Raw genomic sequence first — 23,699 nt, 5'->3', positions numbered from 1 at the left:
ACAGGGAGGGAGCTCCAAGCTGTGGTTTCTCCAGCACATCCCACTCCAGGTGCTGTCTGCAGCAGGAAAATCCCATCCCAGGTGCTCCTGCGCTGCTGCCAAGTCCCAGCTGCCCTCAGGACAAAGGGGGATGGAGTTTGGAAGGGGCTGCTCAGGAGGTGGGGGAGTCCCTGTCCCTGGAGGTGTTTGAAGGACTGGATGTGGTGAGATCTTTCCAGCTGAAATGATTCTGGGATTCTGGCTTGTTCACATCCCACCTACAGCACCGATCACTTGGATGAAGTTGCACACACAAGGATTCCACGTCCATTTTCCTGGAAAGAAATCCGCTCCGAGAGGGCACGAGAAATTCCAGCCAAGAAATTCGGTGACCTCCAAGGCCATGACACTTTGTTCAGCCTCTCACACTGTGGGCTGTTGTTGTGGAGAGCAGCAAAATCCTCTTTTCCAACTGGGAAAACCACAGATTCAGTGAGGCTGGGTCCAGCTCCAGGAATGTTTTGCACAGTTCAGCTCCCAGGTTGCTGTGACCAAGGACAAACACTCCAAAGTGCAGAGCCACCAACCCATGGGCCCTGGTGGCCAACACCTGCTGGGTCCAGTAAAAGAAATGACAACAAACAAAGTACAACTGTCACTGGGTGTGAAGTTCAACACCCAGAATCAAGGCAACATGGTTCTAAACAAAAACAACTTGGCAGGGTTAGGCATTCCCTCCCTCACAAAGTCCCCTCAGGCGTCACACGTCCCCTCAGCGTCGTCACCGAGCTCCTCTGGCTACAAAAGGTCACAGCTTTTGTCCTGTTCTGCAGAGGAGTTTGCTGTTCAAGTGACTGAATCCTTCTTCCTCCTAAAGGGGGACTTGAGTCTTTTCCAGACGCTGCTTTTGGGCTTGGATTTCTTCTCCATGGCCATCACGGCCTCCTTCTCCTTGCGGCGGATCTCGCGCACCAGCGCGTGGAACACGTCGTCGATGTAGTAGCGGAACGCGGCCGACGTCTCAAAGAAGGGGCAGCTGAATTCCCTGGCCAGGGCAGAGCCTTCCTCCTTGGACACCTGCAAAACAACAGCACAGCCTGGTCAGGGAGTCAAAACCCAGGAGTTTATTCCTGTGCCTTTCCCTGTTTTGCTCTCTGTCCCTCTGTATGGACACTCCAAGCCCTAATACAGAACATTTCCACTCAGCTCCAAAGGTTTCCCATGCTAAGGCAGAGCCTTCCTCCTGGGACACCTGGAAAATGAGTGCACACCCTGGTCAGGGTTCCAGCAGACTCTGTTTCTCTTAAACTCTGAGTTCTTTTACCATGTGGTATTTCACACTTCTATTCAAACTACGCACTCATACAAGTTCTATCATTCAATTTTGGAAGCCTTCTCCATGGCCTCAGGTCAAATGCAGTGTTCTCTTGTTCTGTCAGCACAGAAAGTCTAAAATTCTCACAATCCAGGGTTCCAACAGACTTTGTTTCTCTTAAACTCTAAGTTCTTTACCATGTGATATTACACACTTCTATTCAAACTGCACACTCATACAAGTTCTATCATTCAATTTTGGAAGGCTTCTTCACAGCCTAAGGTCAAATACAGCGTTCTCTATTTTTCTTTTAAACTCTAAGTTTAAAAGAAAAACTTTTAAAGTTCTTTTTCTCTTAAACTCTAAGTTCTTTACCATGCGGTATTACACACTTCTATTGAAACTACACACTCCTAATCTCAGTTTTACCATTCAATTTTGGAAGGCTTCAGGTCAAATGCAGTGTTCTCTTGTTCTGTCAGCACAGAAAGTCTAAAATTCTCAGTAAACAGGGTTACAACAGACTTTGTTTCTCTTAAACTTAAACTGAGTTCTTTACCATATGACATTATACACTTCTATTCAAACTGCACACCCATAATCCCAGTTCTGTCACTCAATTTTGGAAGGCTTCAGGTCAAATGCAATGTTCTCTTGGGGCTCAGTGCCTGGCAGCACAGAAAGTAAAATCCTCAGAGAATCCAGGGTTCCAACAGACTTTGTTCCTCTTAAACTCTAACTTTTCCACCATGTGGTATTACACACTTCTATTGAAACTACACACTCCTAATCTCAGTTTTACCATTCAATTTTGGAAGGCTTCAGGTCAAATGCAGTGTTCTATTGTTCTGTCAGCACAGAAAGTCTAAAATTCTCAGTAACCAGGGTTCCAACAAAGAACAGACTTTGTTTCTGTGATTGCCACAGGCACCTGTTTTCCACCGCACTCCGTGTGGAACCAGCACCGCTCCCACCACAGAAACAACCCAACAAAACACCAAGGAAAGGACAAACCCCTCTTGCTGCACCGCATTTCCCAAGAGGAGCAGCTGCTGGGGGAGGGCTCCCCGTGGCCCTTACCTGGCGCAGCTGGGTCAGGTCAGACTTGTTGCCCACCAGCACCACGGGGGTGTCGTCGGTGCGGCGCACGCGGTAGATGAGCTGCTTGAACTCGCGCACCTCGTGGAAGCTGCGCCGGTCCGTGATGGAGTAGCAGATGATGAAACCTTCTCCTGCCCTCATGTACTGGTCCCTCATGGCTGTGAACTCTGCCTGCAAACACAAAATGGCATTTTAACTCCAAGAAGCTCCAGCGGTATTTTTAGGTCCATATAGGTCCGGGGGTATTTGAGTTTGTATTTGCAAATTTTCAATTATAAATGGAATCGTACGGATGTGCTCCTTGTTGATGGAGTGACTTCAATTATTCTTTGCTTAAAAAGACAAAAAGCCCACAAGTTTCTCTCCTCAATTTGGTACAAAGACACCTCATAGGACCTTTGGAGTGACTTCTTCATTTATTCTTTGTCTGCTTAAAAAGGAAAAAAGCCCAGAAGTTTCTCTCTCAATTTTGTACAAAGACAACTTATAGAACCTTTGGAGTGACTTCACTTATTTTTTGTCTGCTTAAAAAGGAAAAAAGCCCAGAAGTTTCTCTCCTCAATTTGGTACAAAGACACCTCATAGGACCTTTGGAGTGACTTCTTCAATTATTCTTTGTCTGCTTAAAAAGGAAAAAAGCCCAGAAGTTTCTCTCCTCAATTTGGTACAAAGACACCTCATAGGACCTTTGGAGTGACTTCTTCAATTATTCTTTGTCTGCTTAAAAAGGAAAAAAGCCCAGAAGTTTCTCTCCTCAATTTGGTACAAAGACACCTCATAGGACCTTTGGGACTTCACCTCAGACCTGGGATTGCCCGACTAGAGGTCCCACCTAGGTAATTCACTAGAAGACAATAAAGAAAATAATCCCTTTTGTGGGGTGTTTTAGCAGGAGCAAGAACCTCTTGCCCCTGGCTTGGTTTTTCTCTGCAAGAGCTTTTTTATTTTTTCTTTTATTATTAAACCTTTTTTCCGTTTCCAACACCACCTCAGAAGCCATCCTGCTACTTTTATACCATTTGGGGTAGCCAGGCTGTTTCAGGTGTGAAACTTTGTGTAATAATTTGTGACTTAGATAATGAAGAGAATAAACACTTGAATAATTTAATAATGTATTCTGTAAATATTTTGAATTTTGTAGAGCTTAATGAAGGTAGCCTATTTTTAAAGGTAAACAGGTAATTGCAAAGTTTTGGTTTGTTATAGTTAGCAAGCTCATTCCGGTTGTAATTATAATTTGTTATTTTTATAGTTGTAAAAATTAATTCTCTTTTATTGATGGTTGGAACTGAAAAGATAAATCGAGGTGTATTTTTTGAATGTTGAAAAAACACTTTTTAAAGTTGATGATAACAAGAGGTTATTTTCTTGGAATTACTGAAAGAGAAGGAGGTCTAGGTCACAGATGTTTCATTTTTTTAGGATTTTGTTGATCTTCTTTAAGTCTTTAGGTGAACCAGAGCCACAGCTCCACTGCTGAGAAGCGACAGAGCTCCAACCCTCCAGTTTGCAATAAAACAAAACCAATAAAATAAAACATAAACATTCTTATGCAGGATTTCTGTCCCTCCACCTGATCATTCCAGGCTGCTTCACATGCTCTCGATTCTCCTGGCATTGCTCACATACCTGTCCTGCTGTGTCCAAAATATCCAGGTTGGCAGGCTCGTCATCGATGCGGATCCGGATTTTATAGGCATCCTCTGCATCCCCAGGACACCAAAAAATTGGGGTATAAGGACAACATTCATCAGCTCACAAAGAAAATGCTGCCCCAGAACCACCCAGCCTGCCAGCAGCACTGGACCACCTCAGTCTGAGCTTTGTTTCAATTAAATCAAGTTAAATTTCTAATTGTTCTGGTGTGATTAAACATTTCATGTGCAAAAATTGTGTGCCCAGAGCTCAGAAATTCATTTTGGTCACCTTGGTGGAAAACACTAATAACATTTTGGAAGAGGAATAACATTTTGATTTCCTCAAAGCCAGAAAATATCTGTGATTCAAGGGAAGAACTGCTCACCAACAACTGCTGATTTTTAGAATATATACTTTCTTAGAATTATAACATATATCAGCAAAATATATGAAACATTACATATGTAAATGTATTTATATATTTTATAGAAATGTATTGTATATATATTTATATGAATATATTGTATATATTTATACATATTTCTATTATATTAATAGAAATATTATATTATATATTTATATGTGTACATATTATGTATTTATATATCATGCTTATTATATATTATTTATATAATATGTAATATATTATATATAAGTATATATAATATAATATAATATAATATAATATAATATAATATAATATAATATAATATAATATAATATAATATAATATAATATAATATATATATATTATAGAATATATAATATATGTAAATATTACTTATTATAAACACCATATAAAAATGATCTGTCTATAAACATATAAATACACAAATATTCTGTCCCTCTCAGTCAGCACTGCCACACTTTAAGAATCCACTCTCAGCAAGAATTTGGCTTTTCTCTCTCCACTTTTCCTTCCACTGGGTTGGTTCAGGTTCCTCCTGGAGATGCTGCTGAGGTTCTACAGCAACAGAGTGAGTTTGTTGAGCACTTTCACCCCTCCCAGTTTCTCAAACACAGAGAACAATTTGGCCTGACAAGTGAACAGCAAGGAGCTGATCACAGCACAAAGTTTGGATTTTGTGAATGGAGAACTAAAAATGGCTGAGCAGCAGTTTCAGACCCTGTCTGCCAACACAGACAGAGACAGGGATGGATGGATGGATGGATGGATGGATGGATGGATGGATGGATGGATGGATGGATGGATGGATGGATGGATGGATGGATGGATGGATGGATGGATGGATGGATGGATGGATGGATGGATGGACGGACGGACGATGGATGGATGGACGGATGGCAGGCAAAACAATTAAAGAGCTGAAACTCAGGATTCACACCCTACTCTCAGAACTTTCAAACCACAGAAACACAGAGAGGGTTCAGGTAGGAAGGGACCGAGCAGATCACCTGCAGGGACATCCCAGGGCCCAGGGCTGCTCCAGGTGCCTCTGGGATCCCCAGGCACGGAGGCTCCGCAGCCTCTCTGGGCTCTGCTCAGGGCTGGGCACTGCCCAGGGCAGCAGTTCTGCCTCCTGGGCAGGGGCAGCTCCTGGGCTCAGGCCCTGCCCGTGGCTCTGGGGCCATTGCTGGGCCTGGAGCAGAGCCTGGGGCTGCTCTGACCTCTGCACACTGGGACAGACACAGGGACAGATTGGGACAGACTGGGACACCCAGAGACACCCAGGGACACCCAGAGACACTCAGACACCCAGGGACACCCAGGAACAGACAGGAATACCCAGAGACAGACAGGGACACTCAGGGACACTCACAGAAACCCAGAGACACCCAGGGACACCCAGGGCTGAGGCCCCTCTCAGCTGGGGCTCCTCTCCAGGCTGAGCAGCCCCAGCTCCCTCAGCCTTTCCTGGGCAGGGACCCTCCAGGCCCTTCAGCATCTCTGTCACCCTGCAGGAGCTCCCTGTCCCCGCTGTGCTGAGGGTGCCAGAGCTGGGCACAGCACTGCGGAGGCTCAGCACGGCCTGGAGCACTCCCTGACCTGCTGGGAATGCTCCTGCTGATGGGTGATCAGAGAACAATCTCCCGCCAGATACACAGATTATCTTTGAATTGAATACTTTAAAGCAACGAGCTTTAACAGCTTGACTTGCCAAGGGAACGAATGAACAGAAAAGAGATTCTCCTCACCGATGGTGGGATCGTGATCCTCTGGGAAGCGGTGACTGATGAACTGCATGGTCATGGCTGGAAGCAGAAACCAGGGAACAACTGAGCAGCTCAGCTCCCAACTCTCCTGATCACATCGTTACCCCAGAGCCCCGCTACAGACCCAAACCGAGCACGGCCCGCATCGAGCGCGGGGCTGCCCTCGGCCCGGGGATGCTCCGCCCGTGTCCAAAGGCAGGACCAGCTCCGGGACGCGGCCGGAGGCGGAAAGCGATGAGCGGGACACCGCGGGACGGGCAGGGACAGCTCGGGAGGGGCCGGGACACCTCGGGAGGGGCCGGGACACCTCGGGAAGGGCCGGGACAGCCTGGCGCGGACAGCCCCCGATGGGCAGGGACACCTCGGGAGGGGCCGGGACACCTCGGGATGGAGGAGCCGTGATGTCCCAAGAGGGGCCGGGACAGGGCGGCGGGGACAGCCCGGGAGCGTCGGGGATGGGCCGGGACAGCCCGGGAAGGGTCGGGACAGGGCGGCGGGGACACCTCGGGATGGAGGAGCCATGATGTCCCAAGAGGGGCCGGACAACCAGGCCAGGACACCCCGGGATGGGCCGGGACACCTCGGGAGGAGCCGGGACAGCCCAGAGGGGACAGCCCGAGAGGGTGAGGCTCGGGAATGGCCCGGGACACCTCAGAAGGGGTCGGGACACCCCGGGAGGGCCGGGACACCTCGGGAGCGGCGGCACCGCGCCCAGAACGGGGCTCTGGTCAGGGAACGCGGGGTCCCGGGGCCGGCGGCGGCCGCAGCCCCGCACTCACCGCTCTTGCCGACGCCTCCCGCGCCCAGCATCACCAGTTTGTACTCGCGGGACTGCCCCGGGACGCCGCCGCCGCCCGGGCGGGCTCCGGGATCCATCGCCGCCCCCTCAGCGCTGCCCCGGCCCCGCTCGCAGCGACACCGAAATGGCGGCGGCTCCTCCGCCTCAGCGCCCGCCCGGGCCCGCCCCGGCCGGGGAGCGCAGCGGGCGGGGCCCGACGGCGGCTCGGCGGGGACAGGACGGGACACAACGGGGACACAACGGGACATAGCAGGACACGGCACTGCCCCCGGACCCGCACCCCTCCCGGATCTCGGGGTTTCTGTCAGCTCCCGGCTCCCCTCCCAGCCTGCACTCCCTCCCCCATCCCCACATCCCCGGCACCCAGGGACTCGCCCCAGCCCCGAAGCCCCTGTCCAGCCCCAGGTCCTCTCAGCCCGAACCGCCCTCCCAGCCCCTCCACCTCCGGGGCTCCCCCGATCCTTGGGGACCCCCAAACCCGGCTCCCCTCCCAGCCCCAAGGGCTCCCCCAGCCCCAGGACTCCCCCACAGCTCTTTGGCCCCAAGGGCTTCCCCAGCCCTGAATCTCCCCCACTCTTATCAGAGGCTCCAAACCTCACCCAAATCAGCAGCAGGAAGCAGAATATTTATACATTTATTTATAATGAAAGTATGGTTCTAATTATTTACAACACACGGGAAAGCCGAGGTTTGTACAGGTGAGGCATCCCTGGCTGCAGCAGTGACACAGCCCCTTCTCAAAACCACAGCTCCTGTGCCAAAAGCTGCCCGGTGCCTTGGAGCAGTCCCCATGTCACCGCTCCATGCAGGAGTTCTGTCTGCAGCAGCCCACCCCACTCAGTTCGTGTCCAAAACAGTCCAAAAACAACAGTCCAAAACCTCATTCCCAGGTTCTGCATGTGAGGCAGGAGCTGCTGCCCTTTGGGAAACCACTGTGGAACCTTCTGGCTCTGGTGGAATCCAGTGAGTGAGGGAGGAGATGGGGGTGAGCCTCTGGAAAAGGAATTCCTGCTGACTCGGAGTCCTGGGGTGACTGGAAACAATTCAGCACTAGGGCTACAGTGCCAAGTCCACCTGGAGCAAAGTGGACCTATCCAAAAAACCTGAGCATCCCCCACCCCAACATCTGGCCAGAATGAGAACTCGTGGGACTGGTAAAATCACATTTCAAAATAAAACCAAGCTGAGTTACAGGAGATGTCTGAAATAAAACCAAGAGTTTCCCAAATGTGATGCTCAAGTTTTTCATGACTGCTGGGTGTTTCTTCCCTCTGGTTAAAGTCCAAAACTGAGGCTGAGTCACCAGTAGATCACTGGGGCTGACAGCAGGAGCACTCCAAAAATGCAAACGCAGAGTGAAGTCAGTGTCACTGAGTCTTCCCTTTATCTGGGAGGAACTGAAAATATGGCCCAAGAGGCTTCCCTGGTTCCTCTTTACAGCACTCCCTTGCACAAGGGACTGGGCCAGTCAGGACGCTACTCCAAATACTCCTTTTTAAAATTGACAAATACACTGCCAAAATGAAGATTAAAAAAAAAAAAAAAGGAGCCCTTCCAAGGGGAAATTGGCTTCTGCAAATGTAAAAACAACACCTCTTTGCCAAGTTCATTCTGGAATATACATGCATTATTGCTAGAGGGGGAAAAACCAGATGAATGAAAACTCTTGTGCAGTTTGTTTTTTTTTTTTATGGTGCCATCCAGAAAGGCATCTGTTGTTTAGCTCGCTGTTGTGAGGATGGGTACTGGTACCCCAAACTCCAGCCCTGTGAAAAAGTACTTGCGTTTTTATGGCCACCGTGTTCCTCCTCTTCATCTGAAGAATCTCCAGCATAGGCCACTAATCCAAAGCCCTTCTCTGCAGTTTTCATCTTCTTGGCTTGATGATCTAGGAGGGGAAAACAAAACAAACCCCCCCAGCCCCCCGCCAAGAAGGAAAAAAAAAAAATAAAAACAAAACAAATTAAAAGAGATAAAATGCCCCAAAACGAGTTAATAATAATAAAAAAAGATGTTAATTGTAAATTGTTAGTTGGACACCATTTTGAGGTCACAAGGCCAATGGTCATCCAAGGTCGAAGGCCACACGAAACAGCACCAGCAACAGCCATGTGATCCATCAGAACCATGTAAGAGAACAGAGAAACAAGAAAGAAACACACAGAAAAGGTAAAGTTAGCAAATGGCTCTCAGTGAGGGCAATTTCACCGTTAAAGAGATCAACACGTAAAGAAAGGCAGAAATTTTGCTCAAAAGGAAGCTAACAGGAGAGCAATGTCTGGGAGCAGGACTGCAGAAGAACTAAGGTTAACCAGGCTGGGTGATGTTCCTGCAGAGCTGAGAGCACTGAGCTGCCTGCAGAGTTCAACAACTGCAAGTCTGACAAGTTCAAACCCTTGCTGAGTGACAGGAAAGATGAAATCCTGGCAGCACTTGTGCTGTCTGCAGCCAGAAATGTGTGTAGATGTGTGTAAATCCCCACCTGAGCAGAATTCCCCCATGTTCCTCAGTGCCTCTGAGGCAGCTGCTCACAGTGCAAAGCCACAAAACAACCCCACCATGTTCTGTGCTGCCTGATGGGTCAAATCTCCCTGTCTTTAGTCTCTCACTTAATCAAACTCTCCTCATTTCATACAGATATTTATTAAAGCTTTGACAAGCAACCTGTGTGCGTAACAACGCAAAGCCACAAAACAACCCCACCATATTCTGTGCTGCCTGATGGGCCAAATCTCCCTGTCTTTAGTCCCTCACTTGTTTAAACTCCCTTCATTTCATACAGATATTTATTAAAGCTTTGAGAAGCCACCTGTGTGTATAACCACAGCAAGCACCAGTGATTTTAGAGCAGTGCAACGTCACCTGCTTTGCACTTCAACACACAACAGCCAAAAAAACCCCACCAGTTTAGGCAAGTGTTAAAACCAGCACCATCTGGGAGAGGAAATTGGACTTAGAAGGGTGTTTGGGGAAGGAAACTGGACTTGTAAGGGTGTGTGACCCACTGTACTCACCATGGTTGCCTGGCAAAGACCCCGCACCTTTTCGTTCATCCGATTCTGATTTCATTCCAGTGACAGGAAAAGCTGGTGGAGGCATCAACTGCCTGTTTAAAACAAGATTTTTTTCTTTTTTAAACCAAGCTAAGAGTCAGAAGTAATAAAAATCAAATTCCTAACTCAGATCTTGGCATGAGGAGTTGAATTTTAAATTCCCTGACTCATGCAGTGACTGTGACTGGTGTGACTGATGGTCCCTACCTGGAGCCATCAGTCCAAGTTAAGAACCAAAAGTAATAAAAATCGAATTTCTAACTCAGATCTTGGGCTGAGGAGGTAAATTTTCAATTCCTTGATGCTTCCAGTGACTGTGCTGGTGGACTGGAGTGATTGGTGGCCCCTACCTGGAGCTCTGCAAGGCCTGTCCTCTCCCAACATTCTTAATGGGACAGGAATGGATTGGATGGATGACGGATGGATGGATGGACGGACAGATGGAGGGATGGAGGGATGGATGGATGGATGGATGGACGGATGGATGGATGGATGGACGGATTGATGGATGATGGATGGATTGATGGATGATGGATGGATGGATGGATGGATGGATGGATGGATGGATGGATTGGATGGAGGATGGATGGAGGATGGATGGATGGATGATGGACAGACGGATGGACAGATGGATGGATGGATGATGGATGGATGGATGGATGGATGGGAGATGGATGGGAGATGGATGGGAGATGGATGGATGAGGGACGGATGGATGGACAATTAGAGGGGTAAGGAACTGGCTGGATGGCCGTGTCCCAAGAATTACAACCCCAGCTCAATGTCCAAGATGAAACCAGTAACAAGTGGTGGCCCTCGAGGGTCTGTGCTGGGGCCAGTACAATGGAATGTGTGACAGTGGCAAAATACCAGACCCACACAGGCTTAGGAGTGGAAATGAAGCAATTTTCATTCTGTACCATCGAAAGGCAACCCCTGCATCCCTTCTCCTTAAAAAAACCCAACCCGAAATACAAAAGAAACCCACCCACAACCAAACAATCCCCAAATCCCAGAAGAGAACACCAAACACATCTCTGAAATAAGCTTTGCACCAGCACCAGGAGAACCTGCCCATGATTCCTCACTCACCTGTCCCTCTCTCTCTCCTTTCCTGAGGAACTTGCTGCCTTCGCCGCGGCTCCCTCGATTTCACTCTGACTGGAGAAGCCTGTACCTAAATTAGTCATATGAATGGGTCCATGCTATGAGCAGAAAAACACACGGCATTAGCAAATCTACAACTACAACAAAAGCTACAGCTCCTTAATGATACTGTTAGGAAACCCAACCTTTCAGAGCCAACTAGCAGAAGGAATCTCTAAGCACCTAACTGCTACACAAAATGCTTTCTCCTAAAAATATCTGAGGGCAGCTTTCTCCTAAAAATATCTGAGTGGTGGGAAACAGGTCTGAGCACCACTCTGGAAAACTCCTCACCACCTACTCCACCCTGTCAGCAGTTCAGGACAATAAAGAGAGCTGCTCCCTTCGTGGATCACCTATTAGCTCCTCAGTCGGCTAATTCTGAACGCTGAACAGAGCTCATGCCACAGGAATCTGCTCAGGATTCTAACATTAGCTCTAACACACAGGCAGCTCCTTATTGCCTCTAGGCAAAGCTTTTATTAAGGGCTCTGCCTGTGGCAGGGGTGCAGCATCAGAGAAATATTTACAGACACTCCCTTTGCTCACATGCAAATGGGAAGAACTCAAAATTATTTTTCTTAAAATCATCTAACTACCTAAAAATTATTTTTCTTAAAATCATCTAACTACCTAAAAATTATTTTTCTTAAAGCCACCTAACTACCTAAATAAATAAGTTTTTAAACTAGGCTTCTTGAAATCCTCTCAAGTGTAACCTGCAAGGTAAATGGGAAAAACTAGAAGTTATTACATTTCCCTCCCTCAAAAAGCCCCACCTAAAGACCCCAGATAAAGCCCCAAATTATTTCTCTTTAAGCCAAGCAGTCCCACACTCTTGTCATGTCTGTGACCTGGATGCAGCACTCATCTTTGGGAAGGGCTGAGGGTATGGAAAGCAGCTGGAATGAATTCATCCACAGCTTTAGAGCAGTGCATCCGCCAGAGACACCAAAGTGTGAGCCCTGTGCTTTGGGACAACCACTGCCCTCTGCCCTGCACAACTGCTCCAACAACCTGGGCTAACAACAACCCCATCTGTGCCTGGTGAGGGAAGGAAAATTGCTGATTTTATTCCACCTGGTATCCCAGCAGTCCTGACTCTCTCTCATCGGGCAGTTCCTCGGTGAAGCGTCTCTTTTGGCCCTGGGGATGGGGCTGCACCTGGGGCTGGCTACCAGTTGGCATGCTGGTTTTTACTGGGGCAGCAGGAAGGAAAGGAGCACTCAGAGGACTCTGCCGGGCACAAGTCAGAGAGAAAACAGAAAAAAAAAAGTAATAATATGCATGTAAAATATTCATTCAATGCAGTAAGGAGCAGAACACACAAACAGTTTCTCTAGATTTAAGAGAACTCAGAGGAAAATTCACAACTGAAGAGATAAAACAAGGATTTAATTTAGAGAATGCTGCCACCTCAAACTAATCCCCAGCTGTAATTTAAACTCATGCACCTACACAGGGGCATCACAGAGTGTGATGATGCTCCTCAGAAATTGAACTGACTCCCCAACCCCTGAAAATGTCCCTGCTGTTAAGAGGACAGGTGTAGTTTATAATAGGAATATAGAAGATAAATAATAGGAATAGAATATGAATAGAATATGAAGAACAAGGAGGAAGAAGAAATGGGCAAATGAAGGACAGAATTAAAGGAAGAAATGGGCAGAATGGGAAAGGAAAAATAAAAAAGAAAGGCAAAAAGAGAAATGGGAAAAAGGAGAAATGGGAAAAAGGAGAAATGGGAAAAAGGAGAAATGGGAAAAAGGAGAAGGTGAAGAATGGAATAGGAAAAATAGAATGGGAAAAACAATATGAACAATGTAGTAGGAAGCTGCCAACATAACAATTTGCTCAGAAGGATGGATCAGCTAAACAACAACAAAAACCCAAACACCCTCCCCAAAAAAAACCCCAAAACAAACAAACCAACAAAAAAAGCTCACAAAAAAAAAGCAAAAATAAAGCCCTAAAGAAGGAGAAATAAAGAAGCACTACAAAGCCTTTTCTCATTGATTTAGTGCCCAACTCCCCAGCAAAGAGTGACCCTGGGCAGTACCTGGCCCGTGCTGGCTGGAGGCTGCACCTGAGCTATGGGGTACTGCGTGGGCACGGGGGGCACGGCCGTGGGCAGCGCTGGGAGGACGCCAGGAGCCAGGGGCACTGCAGGGGGCACCATCCCTGGCACCCCATAGGGAGGCTGGACAGGCTGCTGAGGAGGGGGAACCACAGGATAGCCAGACTGGTACCCGTTGGAGGGGTAATAGGAGGGCTGGGAAGGGACGCTGTTGATCGTGGCTGGCTGGGTGAAGCCTGCAGAGAGGGAGAAAGGACAAAAGGACATCTCAGTTCTGTCACAGACACCAAAATAGCCAGGGTAATCCCAAATGGAAAAGAGCTTGAAGTCTCAAAGGTGATTTTTACCTGCCAAGGGAACTGCAGTGGTTATCTGGTTCACAAATCGGGAGTACTCGGCGTGAACCTACGAAGAATTTCAAAGATGAGACAATAAAAATAAAAATATAAATGTTGACATTTATGTAATTCCCCATAACCACGTGAGGGAATGCTGATTACAGAACACACTGTGCACAAGGACAGCAATAACCCAAACATAACAATCCACCCACCAAAACCCCATAAACATCCCCCTGATCCTACTGCCTCTGTGGCAGATTTGGGTCATTATTATTATTATTATTATTATTACTATTATTACTATTATTACTATTATTATCGTTAATAATAATAACAATAATACCACAATATTTGGATAATACTTGGATAATAATAACATATAATAAAATAAAATATAATTATAAAATATAATACAAATATAATAAAATGTACTAAAGATAGAATAAAATACAATAATAGCATATAATAAAATACAAAAATATGATAAAAATATAATACAATGTATAACACTAGATATAGTAGTAAAATAGAATAAATATAATAAAAATAGAATAAATATATATAATAATAGCTATACTAATAAAATAGAATAAATATAATAAATAATAATAATAAAATATAAAAATGTAATGTAATATATAATTTTTCATAGGAAAGAGAGTGGCAAATTCATTACTTCAATATTAATTACTTCAATATTATCAATTACTTCAACAGAGCCTCTGAAAATAAAAAAGCTTCCAAATATTTTCCAAAAGAAACTTTGTACCCCATACTCCATTATCTTCTTATTATATTAACTGAAAGACTCTCCAGGACTTTTATTATTTTCATTCATATAAGGGAAGCTGACAAATTGAATATTCTCTGTGCGTATGAGAGATTTTTCTAGAACTCTTTTGCTACAGCAATCCCTTTATCTTTCCTAAAGCAGCCAGTGCAGCTCTGGATATCAAAGAGGGGAAGCTGGAGCAATGAGCAAAAAGCAGATTTATTTTTTAAGATATTCCCTTATCCTGACCCCCAGTTCTGCTCAGGAACCGTTTGCATTTTATTCCCCCTAAAATTCCAATATTCTCAGCTCCTTCCTGAGGAATATTATTTATTCTCTGTACAAGAATTACACAGAAATCCTTGGAAGGGGAAAACTATGAGCAGACACATGATGCTGAAAGCATCAACAATTCCTTCATGCACATCCCAAACTACAAAAGGCTCTGAAATCTCCTATTTGTAAGTTACTCACTGTTTGCAAGAGGTTCTCACACAGCTTTTTAGCAGCTGCCAAACCTTCTGGCTTTGGGTGACTGAAAAAATCAACAAAAAAAAATTAATTTTCTGTCAAATTTGGGAGGTTCTTCTTTGCCCTATCAGCACATGGTTACACTCTTATCACTTTAGAGATATCTCCAAAGTCAAAGCAGGTTCAAAAATGTATTTAATTTGCATTAAATCAGTCCAAATTAAGAATTTCCAACAGTGATTAAAGATTGAGCAACATTCCTGATTGGCCACTGGGATTTTTTATGGGATTTTTAAAAAAATGGATTTTAAAGGGATTTTTTAAAATTTCTTTTTAATTAAATTTTATGGGATTATTTAAAATGGATTTTTAATGGGATTTCTTTAAAATGGATTTTTATAAGATTTTTTTAAATGGAGTTTTATGATGTTTTTTAAATGGATTTTTAATGGGATTTTTAAAATGGGATTTTTTTTAATGCATTTCTTAAATTGGTTTTTTATGGAATTTTTTTTAATGCATTTTTTAAATTGTTTTTTATGGGATTTTTTAAAATGGATTTTTAATGGGATTTTTTAATTGATTTTTATGGGATTTTTAAATGGGATATTTTAAAAATGCATTTTTTAATGCATTTTTAAACATTGATTTTTATGGGATTTGTTAAAATTGTTTTTTTATGGGATTTTTTAAAACGGATTTTTGAATGGGATTTTTTTTAATTGGTTTTTTACGGGATTTTTAAAATGGATTTTTTATGGGATTTTTTAAAATGGATTTTTAATGGGATTTTTAAAATGGATTTTTACGGGATTTTTTTTTAATGGATTTTTTAATTGGGTTTTTTATTGATTCTTTAATGAGATTTTTTAAAACGTATTTTTAATGGGATTTTTAAAATTGGTTTTTCATGGATTTTTTCAATGGGATTTTTAATGGGATTTTTAAAATGGATTTTTTAAAATTTATTTTTTATGAGATTTTAAAAAAATTAATGGGATTTTTTTAAATGGATTTTTGAATGGGATTTTTAAAAATTGATTTTAATGGGATTTTTTAAAATGGATTTTTGAATGGGATTTTTAAAAATTGATTTTAATGGGATTTTTTAAAATGGATTTTTAATGGAATTTTTAAAATGGATTTTTTAAAATTTATTTTTTATGGGATTTTTTTAAAATTGATTTTTTATGGGATGTTTTAAAATGGATTTATTTAATGGGATTTTTAAAATGGATTTTTATGGGATATTGTTTTAAATGGATTTTTTAAAAATTGATTTTTAATGGGATTTTTTATTGATTTTTAACAGGATTTTATAAAACGGATTTTTAAATGGGATTTTTTAAAATTGGTTTTTTACAGGATTTTTTAAAATGGATTTTAGTGGGATTTTAAAATGGATTTTTTAAAATTTATTTTTTATGGGATTTTTAAAAATTTTTAATGGGATTTTTTAAAATGGATTTTTATGGGAATTTTTTTAAATGGATTTTTAATGGTTTTTTTTTAAATTGATTTTTAATGCGATTTTTTAAAATTGGTTTTTTATGGGATTTTTAAAATGGATTTTTTAAAATTTATTTTTAATAGGATTTTTTAAAAATGGATTCTAATGGGATTTTAAAAAATGTATTTTTATGGGATTTTTAAATGGATTTTTATGGGGTTTTTTTAAATGGATTTCTAACGGGATTTTTTTTTTGGAACTCCCCCATACCTGATGTAGATGTACATGGGTTCAAAGGCTTCTCTGCCTGATGCTGGTTCTATGCACCCTGAGCCTTTCCCTCGAAGAAAGACTTTGGCACCAGTTTCAATCTGAATGTGCTGCAAGTAGGAGCAGCCAGGCCCTTCCACCTTCTCCTTCACATTAAATGTGGGAACAGCATGTTCCAGCCCAACAAACAGCTTATCCTGGACATAATGCATCTGCAAATGAACAGCAAGAGTTTTAATATTTCATTTTAATTTCACTGAGGGCAGACATCTCACTGCTGGGGCAGACAGAAGGGTTCAGTGTCAGATGCAAAAATATTAGTTTATAAGTAAAAATTGACTTCTATTTCAATGTAAACACCAACTGCAGGCTTTTATCAGCAGACAACTTGTCCTGGACATAATGCATTGGGAAATGAACAGCAAAAGCTTTAATATTTCACTCTAATTTCACTGAGGACAGACATCCCACTGCTGGGACAGACAGAAGGGGTCAGTGTCAGATGGCACAGTGAGCCCTGGGCTTTTCTGGAGGTAGGACTGCTCTCTCCATCCTTTTTCTTTTAGGAGGCCACTGTCACCTGAGTCTCATTCTCCAGACTCAGCCTTGTTAGTCCTCCAGATTTCACAACACAAAGTGGGGGTGATTTTTTTAGGGTGGTTTTTCAGCTTTTGTGCTGTGATTTTGTTAATTATTTTTAATAAATAACACGTGACACATCTGCTTTGTAAAAGGCAAATCCTGTAAGCAGTAACACTCAATAAAATTCACTCACCCCTGACTGGAATGGAGGTTTTTGGCCAACAGCTGGAGTTATCTGAGTGATGGGGGCTGGCTGGTGATAGACAGTGACTGTGGCCCCATTGAACGTGGGGCTGGAGCCCGTGGCTGCTTTCACCACTCCATTGGTAATGATCTCTTTGATTCTGTTAACAGCTCCTGGTTGAGAGAACATAAAATTCATTCTTACTGAGCAGCCCAGAGTAAGCAAAATGTGACATGACAGGGTCTGTTTTGCATCTCCCAGTGGGGCTCAGGGTTTGCATCCCTGTATGGGATCACAGAGGATCCTGAAGGGTCCCCTGCCCAGGAAAGGCTGAGGGAGCTGGGGCTGCTCAGCCTGGAGAGGAGCCCCAGCTGAGAGGGACCTCAGCCCTGGGTGTGCCTGGGGGTCTCTGAGTGTCCCTGTCTGTCCCTGGCTGTCTCTGGGTGTCCCTGGCTGTTCCTGGCTATCCCCAGGTGTCCCTGTGTGTGTCCCTGACTGTCTCTGAGTGTCCCCAGGTGTCCCTGTCTGTCCCAGGGTGTTCCTGAGTGTTCTTGGGTGTCCCTGAGTGTCCCAGTCTGTCCCTGTGTGTCCCCCCTGGCTGTTCCCAGCAATCCCTGTCGGTCCCCAGTCTGTCCCTACATGTGTCCCAGTCTGTTCCTGTATGTCTGTCCCAGTCTGTCCCTGTCTGTCCCAGTCCATCCCCAGTGTGCAGAGGTCAGAGCAGCCCCAGGCTCTGCTCCAGGCCCAGCAATGGCCCCAGAGCCACGGGCAGGGCCTGAGCCCAGGAGCTGCCCCTGCCCAGGAGGCAGAACTGCTGCCCTGGGCAGTGCCCAGCCCTGAGCAGAGCCCAGAGAGGCTGCGGAGCCTCCGTGCCTGGGGATCCCAGAGGCACCTGGAGCAGCCCTGGGCCCTGGGATGTCCCTGTCTGGGGATCCAAGACCCAGCTGGACTCATTCTGCACCCTCTGCTCTGGGATGTCCCTGTCTGAGCAGGGTGGTGGCACCAGACGTGACCCTCTGTGGACCCTTCTGATAGATCTCCCTGTCTCACCCCTATTCCCATGGATCTCGGTGTGTTATCAGTGAGATAAGAGCTGTACCTGCCCACTTCCCCCACCTTCCTTGTAATCTATCCAAAATTTTAATTTCCTGATGAATGCAGTCCATGGCACCTCAGGGATTTCTGAGCAGAGATCTCAGTATCAGTGTTTGAATGGAGTCTGTTATCACCACTAAGGTGTTTATAACTCAAATCCAAGCCTTTATCACAAACAGGGAGAGAAAAACCAGAATATTTTGTACTCACTGTCAACCAACTCCCGTGTCTGACCCTGAACATGAAGATACAAAGGACGATCTCTGGAAGGAAAAAGTCAAATATTCAATTAAACCCACAGACAACACAATAATAACGGGTCCAATCTAATTATATTACAGTCATTACATGCAGAAAGTCTTCATAAAAATCTGAAATGCCCTCCAGATAACAGAACACAAATTCCTTGAGTATCACAGTGCTCAGGCAGAAAAGCTCTGCACTGAAAATATGACTCAGGAGTTGATGATGATCAGAAAATTACAGCACTGAAAACATTAATTATCTTGCCCATAAATGGTTCACTAACTACAAGCAGCAAGAAATGTGTATTTGGGAAGTTGCAGTGTTGTGTGAGGAGAAGTTGAGCACAGTGTGATCCGTCAGGGTCATGGCTGGGGTGGTTATTTCAGCCCAGGACCATCAGAATGGCAAATTTATTGGAGAACCAACCAAGCAGGAACCCTAGCACTTTGTCACCTTAGAGAAAAGAAGCAGAACCTCCAAAAAAAAAAAAAAAGAAATACAAACCCAGGTCCCACTTTGGCTTTCTCTTCTGCAGTCATGAACCTCCCTCGAGTGGAGACAGCTGCTCCACTCAGACGACTGATCTGCAAAAAATGTACAAAACCCAGTGAAACACCCCCCAACAACAAACAAGGCACACACAGAACGCCAAAACTTTAACAATGTTCTTGTAAAAACCCCCAGAAATCATTAATGAAGGGCTAAGAGGCTGATGCTGGCCCTGAAGTCAAAACTGATGCCTGGCGAAGGCTGATTTAGAACAGAGGCTGGGCAGAGTTAATTAATTAAGTAGGGATTTATTAAAAGGCTATTTATTAAAATAGTCACAAAAATGGATGACTGGTCATGGGGTCTCACACTGTTATAAGTTTTGTCTATTAGTATATTGGAGTTAATTGTCTAATTACAGTTCCAGCCCATGAATTCCCATTTTTCTTGTTTTTCTCTCCTCAGCCCACATTGTTTGTGCTCTTGGGCCTGAGATTTGGATCATCTGTCCTTGGTGCCCAACTGGAGCAGGAATTGTTTTGTCTCCCTGCTCTGTGAACAGAGCTCACCATCCCCTGAAGTGAAACCCAGACCCACAACTAAAGCAGCACAGAACCTGAAAAATATAAAAACTAAACCCTTTTAGTTTTAGGCATCAGTACAACAATTTACTGAACAAACCAACAAACCCCTTTAGAAAACACGAGTTTCCTAGAAAGAAACAAGCCCTGAACAGAGTTCACTGCAAGTTCATTTCACCTTATCTCCTCAGGAACAAGGTGAAAGGTGGCCAGGGTTATGAAAGCCCAGAGCTCCTTGCCAAGGCAGCAGAGCTGCTGGGGGGTGGCATTTTTAGGGTCCCCCTGATGAGGGGAGGAAATTATGAACCTGACTCCATATTCTTAGAAGGCTAATTTATTATATTATGATATATTATTATATAGGTTATACTATAGTGTATATTAAAGTAAACATTATAATATCGTATTGTATATTGTATGGTATACCATACCACATTATAGATTATATTATATATTATATTCTAGTTTATGTTATATACAATATAATATTAAATATTACATTATACTATATAATATTATATATTATATTATAGTTATAGTGCATATTATAGTAAACATTATAATATTGTATTGTATATTGTATCGTATACCATACCACATTATATATTATATATTTTATTATGCATTATATAATACATAATATTATATATTATACTATTTTATACATTATATACTATATAATATCATAAGATATCATATATTGTATATTATATATTGTATATTATAGGTTATTATACATTATATTATAGTTTATATTATAGTGTATATTATAGTAAACATTATAATATTATAGTGTATATTGTATTGTATACTACACCACAATATATTATATATTATATTACATATTATTTTATATATCATATAATATTATATATTACATTATACTATATTATACATTATGTACTATATAATATTATATAATATTATATATATTTATAATATCATATTATATATTATATCATATCATACTATCTATATATTATACTATACTATATTATACTGTACTATATTATATTACACTATATTATACTATATTATACTATATTATATTATACTATATTATATTACACTATATTATACTATATTATATTATACTATATTATATTATACTATATTATACTATATTATATTATACTATATTATATTATATTACATTATATTATATTATATTATATTACATTATATGACATTATATTATATTATACTACATTATATTACATTATATTATATTACATTATATGACATTATATTATATTATATTATGTTATACTTTATTATACTACATTATACTATATTATACTATACTATACTATATTATATTATATTACATTACATTATACCATAGTCTACCATATTCTATTATAATAGAGCATATTATATCATATTATACCATATTATTATTATAACACATTATATATCATATCATATTATACCACATTATACCATACCATATTGTATTGCAGCAAAACACAGGAGAAGCAAATGAGATAATATTGTTTTACTTTTTCTCTGAGGCCGAAATCCTGGGCAAAGAGGATTTTTGAAAATAAATATGACAGTGCCACTGGGGGTGTGGGACATACCTCGTCCTGGGTCTGACCCCTGGTCAGCAGGTTCCTGCACGTCAGGGGGACATCATTGATCTCCACCTCTGCCACCACGAGGTCATCTTTGCTTTTACTCGTGGCTGGACCTTTTCCCAGAGCCTGCAGCTTCAAAGAGAAGCAGTTGCAAAAGTGGAAAAAAAGCACAAACAAACTCGAGGGGGGAGCGTCCTTGTTGTTCACCCCTTTCAGCTGTTGAAGGCAAAATCTTTACAGATTGCACATTGAAAAAATCTTTACAGATTGCACAGGAAAGCACATTGGAGTTACTGCTGGATCTGCCCAAATAAATCCAGATAAAAACTGGATTTATCTTCAGCACACATTCATAGAACAACATCCTTCTTGTTCACCCCTTTCAGTTGTTGAATGTAAAATCTTTACACAGATTAGTGGAAAGCACGTTGGAATTTCTGCTGGATCTGCCTCTTCGCAGCCCAAATAAACACACTGGATTTATCTTTAGCACATATTAATAAAATAACATCCTTCTTGTTCACCCCTTTCAGTTGTTGAAGGAAACAGAAGTGATATAAGGAGAATTTGGGACTATTTCCCCACTCTTTTTTTTTTTTAATTTACTTTCCCCACTCTTTTTTTTAAATTTATTTATTTTGTATTTATTTACAAATCCTGTGGCAAAATGAGCACTCCGAAAAGGCTGCAGGGGTATTTTAGCCCCAGAAGTAACAGAGACGCAATGTAAGGAGAATTCGGGACAATTTCTCACTCTTTTTTTTTTATCTGTGAGTAAATTCCAGATTAGCAGAAAGCACGTTGGAATTTCTGCTGGATCTGCCTCCTCACAGCCCAAATAAACACACTGGATTTATCTTCAGCTGATATTCACAGAATAATTAATGGTTCTGCTCTGTACATGATGTGGAACTGAGCTGTAGAGCTGCCAGAGGTGAACATTCCTCTTGTTCACCCCTTTCAGTTGTTGAAAGCAAAATCTTTACAGAGATTGGTGAAAAGTACATTGGAATTTCTGCTGGATCTGCCTCCTCAGAGCCCAAATAAACACACTGGGTTTAACTTAAAAAAAGAAACCCTTTCTATAAAAAAAGAAAACCTTTCAGGATCACCCATCCACTCCCACAAATATCACTTGAAGGAGGCAGCTACAGAGGGACTCCAGCACAGGTCACTGTTCTGACTTTAAACTGCTCCATTCTTTCCACACTTTCAATAAAAAATACATTCATTAACCTGCAGCTCCTTAATTCCCATTCCCTCACAACCTGAAAGGTCATCAGAGTTAATTATTCTAGAAATGCCAGCACTGAACATGTTCTACCAAAAGCAAAATATGCAGTAAAAGAAGTATATGCATATTATATATATTGTTACAACATGTATAAAATATATATACATATATAAAAGGCTCCATGAAATTTGAAACAGCTTCTAAACTTGGCTCCAGCACAAGCTGAGGACAGGCAGAAAAGCAAGACAAGAGTGTGACTGGAACTGGAAAAGCAGCTTGGAGTTACACTTGCTTTGGAATAGAAAACTCAGAGATTATTTAAGAGGGACACTCCAGTCCAACTGCCTGAGCTCATCAGGGTCAACCAAGCTCGGGGCAGGGCTCAGCAAAAGCTGAATAAGCTGGTTAGGACTTGGATATACAGCTCATACTGGGAACTTCTTCAGGCACTAAAATAATTTGGTCCCATATTTTAAAGCAGCTGTTTCACACAGGAGTTTTTCCATCGGCTCTGCTCTCTGGAAAAATCCTCGCGGCTCCCTCACAACTCAGAATACTCTACGTTTTTGAGAAAATAAACTTTTTCACCTCCCTACAGGTAGCTTTGGTAAAATCTCACAGCAGACTGACCTCACAGCAATCCACTGCTTTCTGTTACGCAGAAAAATATTTTTAAAATTATTCCCGACTGTTTTTATGGCAGCCAATTTCCTGAACCACCCCCGCGCCCACCCACCCACCTTGTCCGCCGTGCTGGGCGCCGGCTTCAGCTTCCCTTTGGCCATCAGCATCGCGTTGATCTTCGCCGCCACGGCAGCGGCCGCATCCAGCGCTCCCGAGGGCGCCGCGGAGCTCTCGGACCCAGCCACGGCGGCGCCGCCATCGCCGCCCCCACCGGGGAACGGCCGCCCGGGCAGCGGCGCCGTGCCGGGGAGGAGGAAATTAGGAGCCGGGCCGGGCTGATCCCACTTGCTGCGGCGCCTGGAAAAGACAGAGGGAGCGTGAGGCGCTGCTCCGAGGGGCACCAGGGCCGCCCGAGCCGCCGCGGCCGCGCCTCACCCGCCGGCGGCCCCCGCGTCCCGCTGCGCTCCGCCGCCCGCCGACATGGCCGCCACGGCTGC

At 43.2% G+C, this 23,699-nt stretch overlaps 2 protein-coding genes and 1 non-coding gene across 3 annotated transcripts; all 3 read right to left on the bottom strand.

The window, feature by feature from the left end:
* Positions 1-211: 211 nt before the first annotated feature.
* RIT1 (Ras like without CAAX 1) lies at positions 212-7,156 on the bottom strand. Its single transcript, XM_030965454.1, has 5 exons — positions 6,988-7,156; positions 6,191-6,247; positions 4,025-4,098; positions 2,375-2,566; positions 212-1,056 (listed from the first exon to the last, which is right to left on the bottom strand). Exons 1-5 carry the CDS (start codon positions 7,082-7,084, stop codon positions 826-828), a joined length of 651 nt encoding a protein of 216 aa, XP_030821314.1. The 5' UTR covers positions 7,085-7,156; the 3' UTR covers positions 212-825.
* A 474-nt stretch (positions 7,157-7,630) lies between these two features.
* On the bottom strand, positions 7,631-23,684 carry KHDC4 (KH domain containing 4, pre-mRNA splicing factor). The gene is made up of 14 exons (XM_030965398.1): positions 23,638-23,684; positions 23,319-23,559; positions 21,348-21,476; positions 19,199-19,278; positions 18,659-18,711; positions 17,363-17,526; positions 16,588-16,799; positions 14,871-14,931; positions 13,631-13,688; positions 13,266-13,519; positions 12,287-12,442; positions 11,153-11,265; positions 10,022-10,113; positions 7,631-8,895 (listed from the first exon to the last, which is right to left on the bottom strand). The coding sequence occupies exons 1-14, from the start codon at positions 23,682-23,684 to the stop codon at positions 8,696-8,698; spliced, it is 1,860 nt and encodes a 619-aa protein (XP_030821258.1). The 3' UTR covers positions 7,631-8,695.
* On the bottom strand, positions 17,081-17,209 carry LOC115913485. The gene has a single exon (XR_004061389.1).
* Positions 23,685-23,699: the final 15 nt, after the last annotated feature.

The sequence above is a fragment of the Camarhynchus parvulus genome, chromosome 25 (assembly GCF_901933205.1).
Source record: "Camarhynchus parvulus chromosome 25, STF_HiC, whole genome shotgun sequence".
Lineage (NCBI taxonomy): Eukaryota > Metazoa > Chordata > Aves > Passeriformes > Thraupidae > Camarhynchus > Camarhynchus parvulus.
The sequence above is the reverse complement of the archived record's forward strand: the minus strand, read 5'-3'. Positions and strand labels throughout refer to the sequence as shown.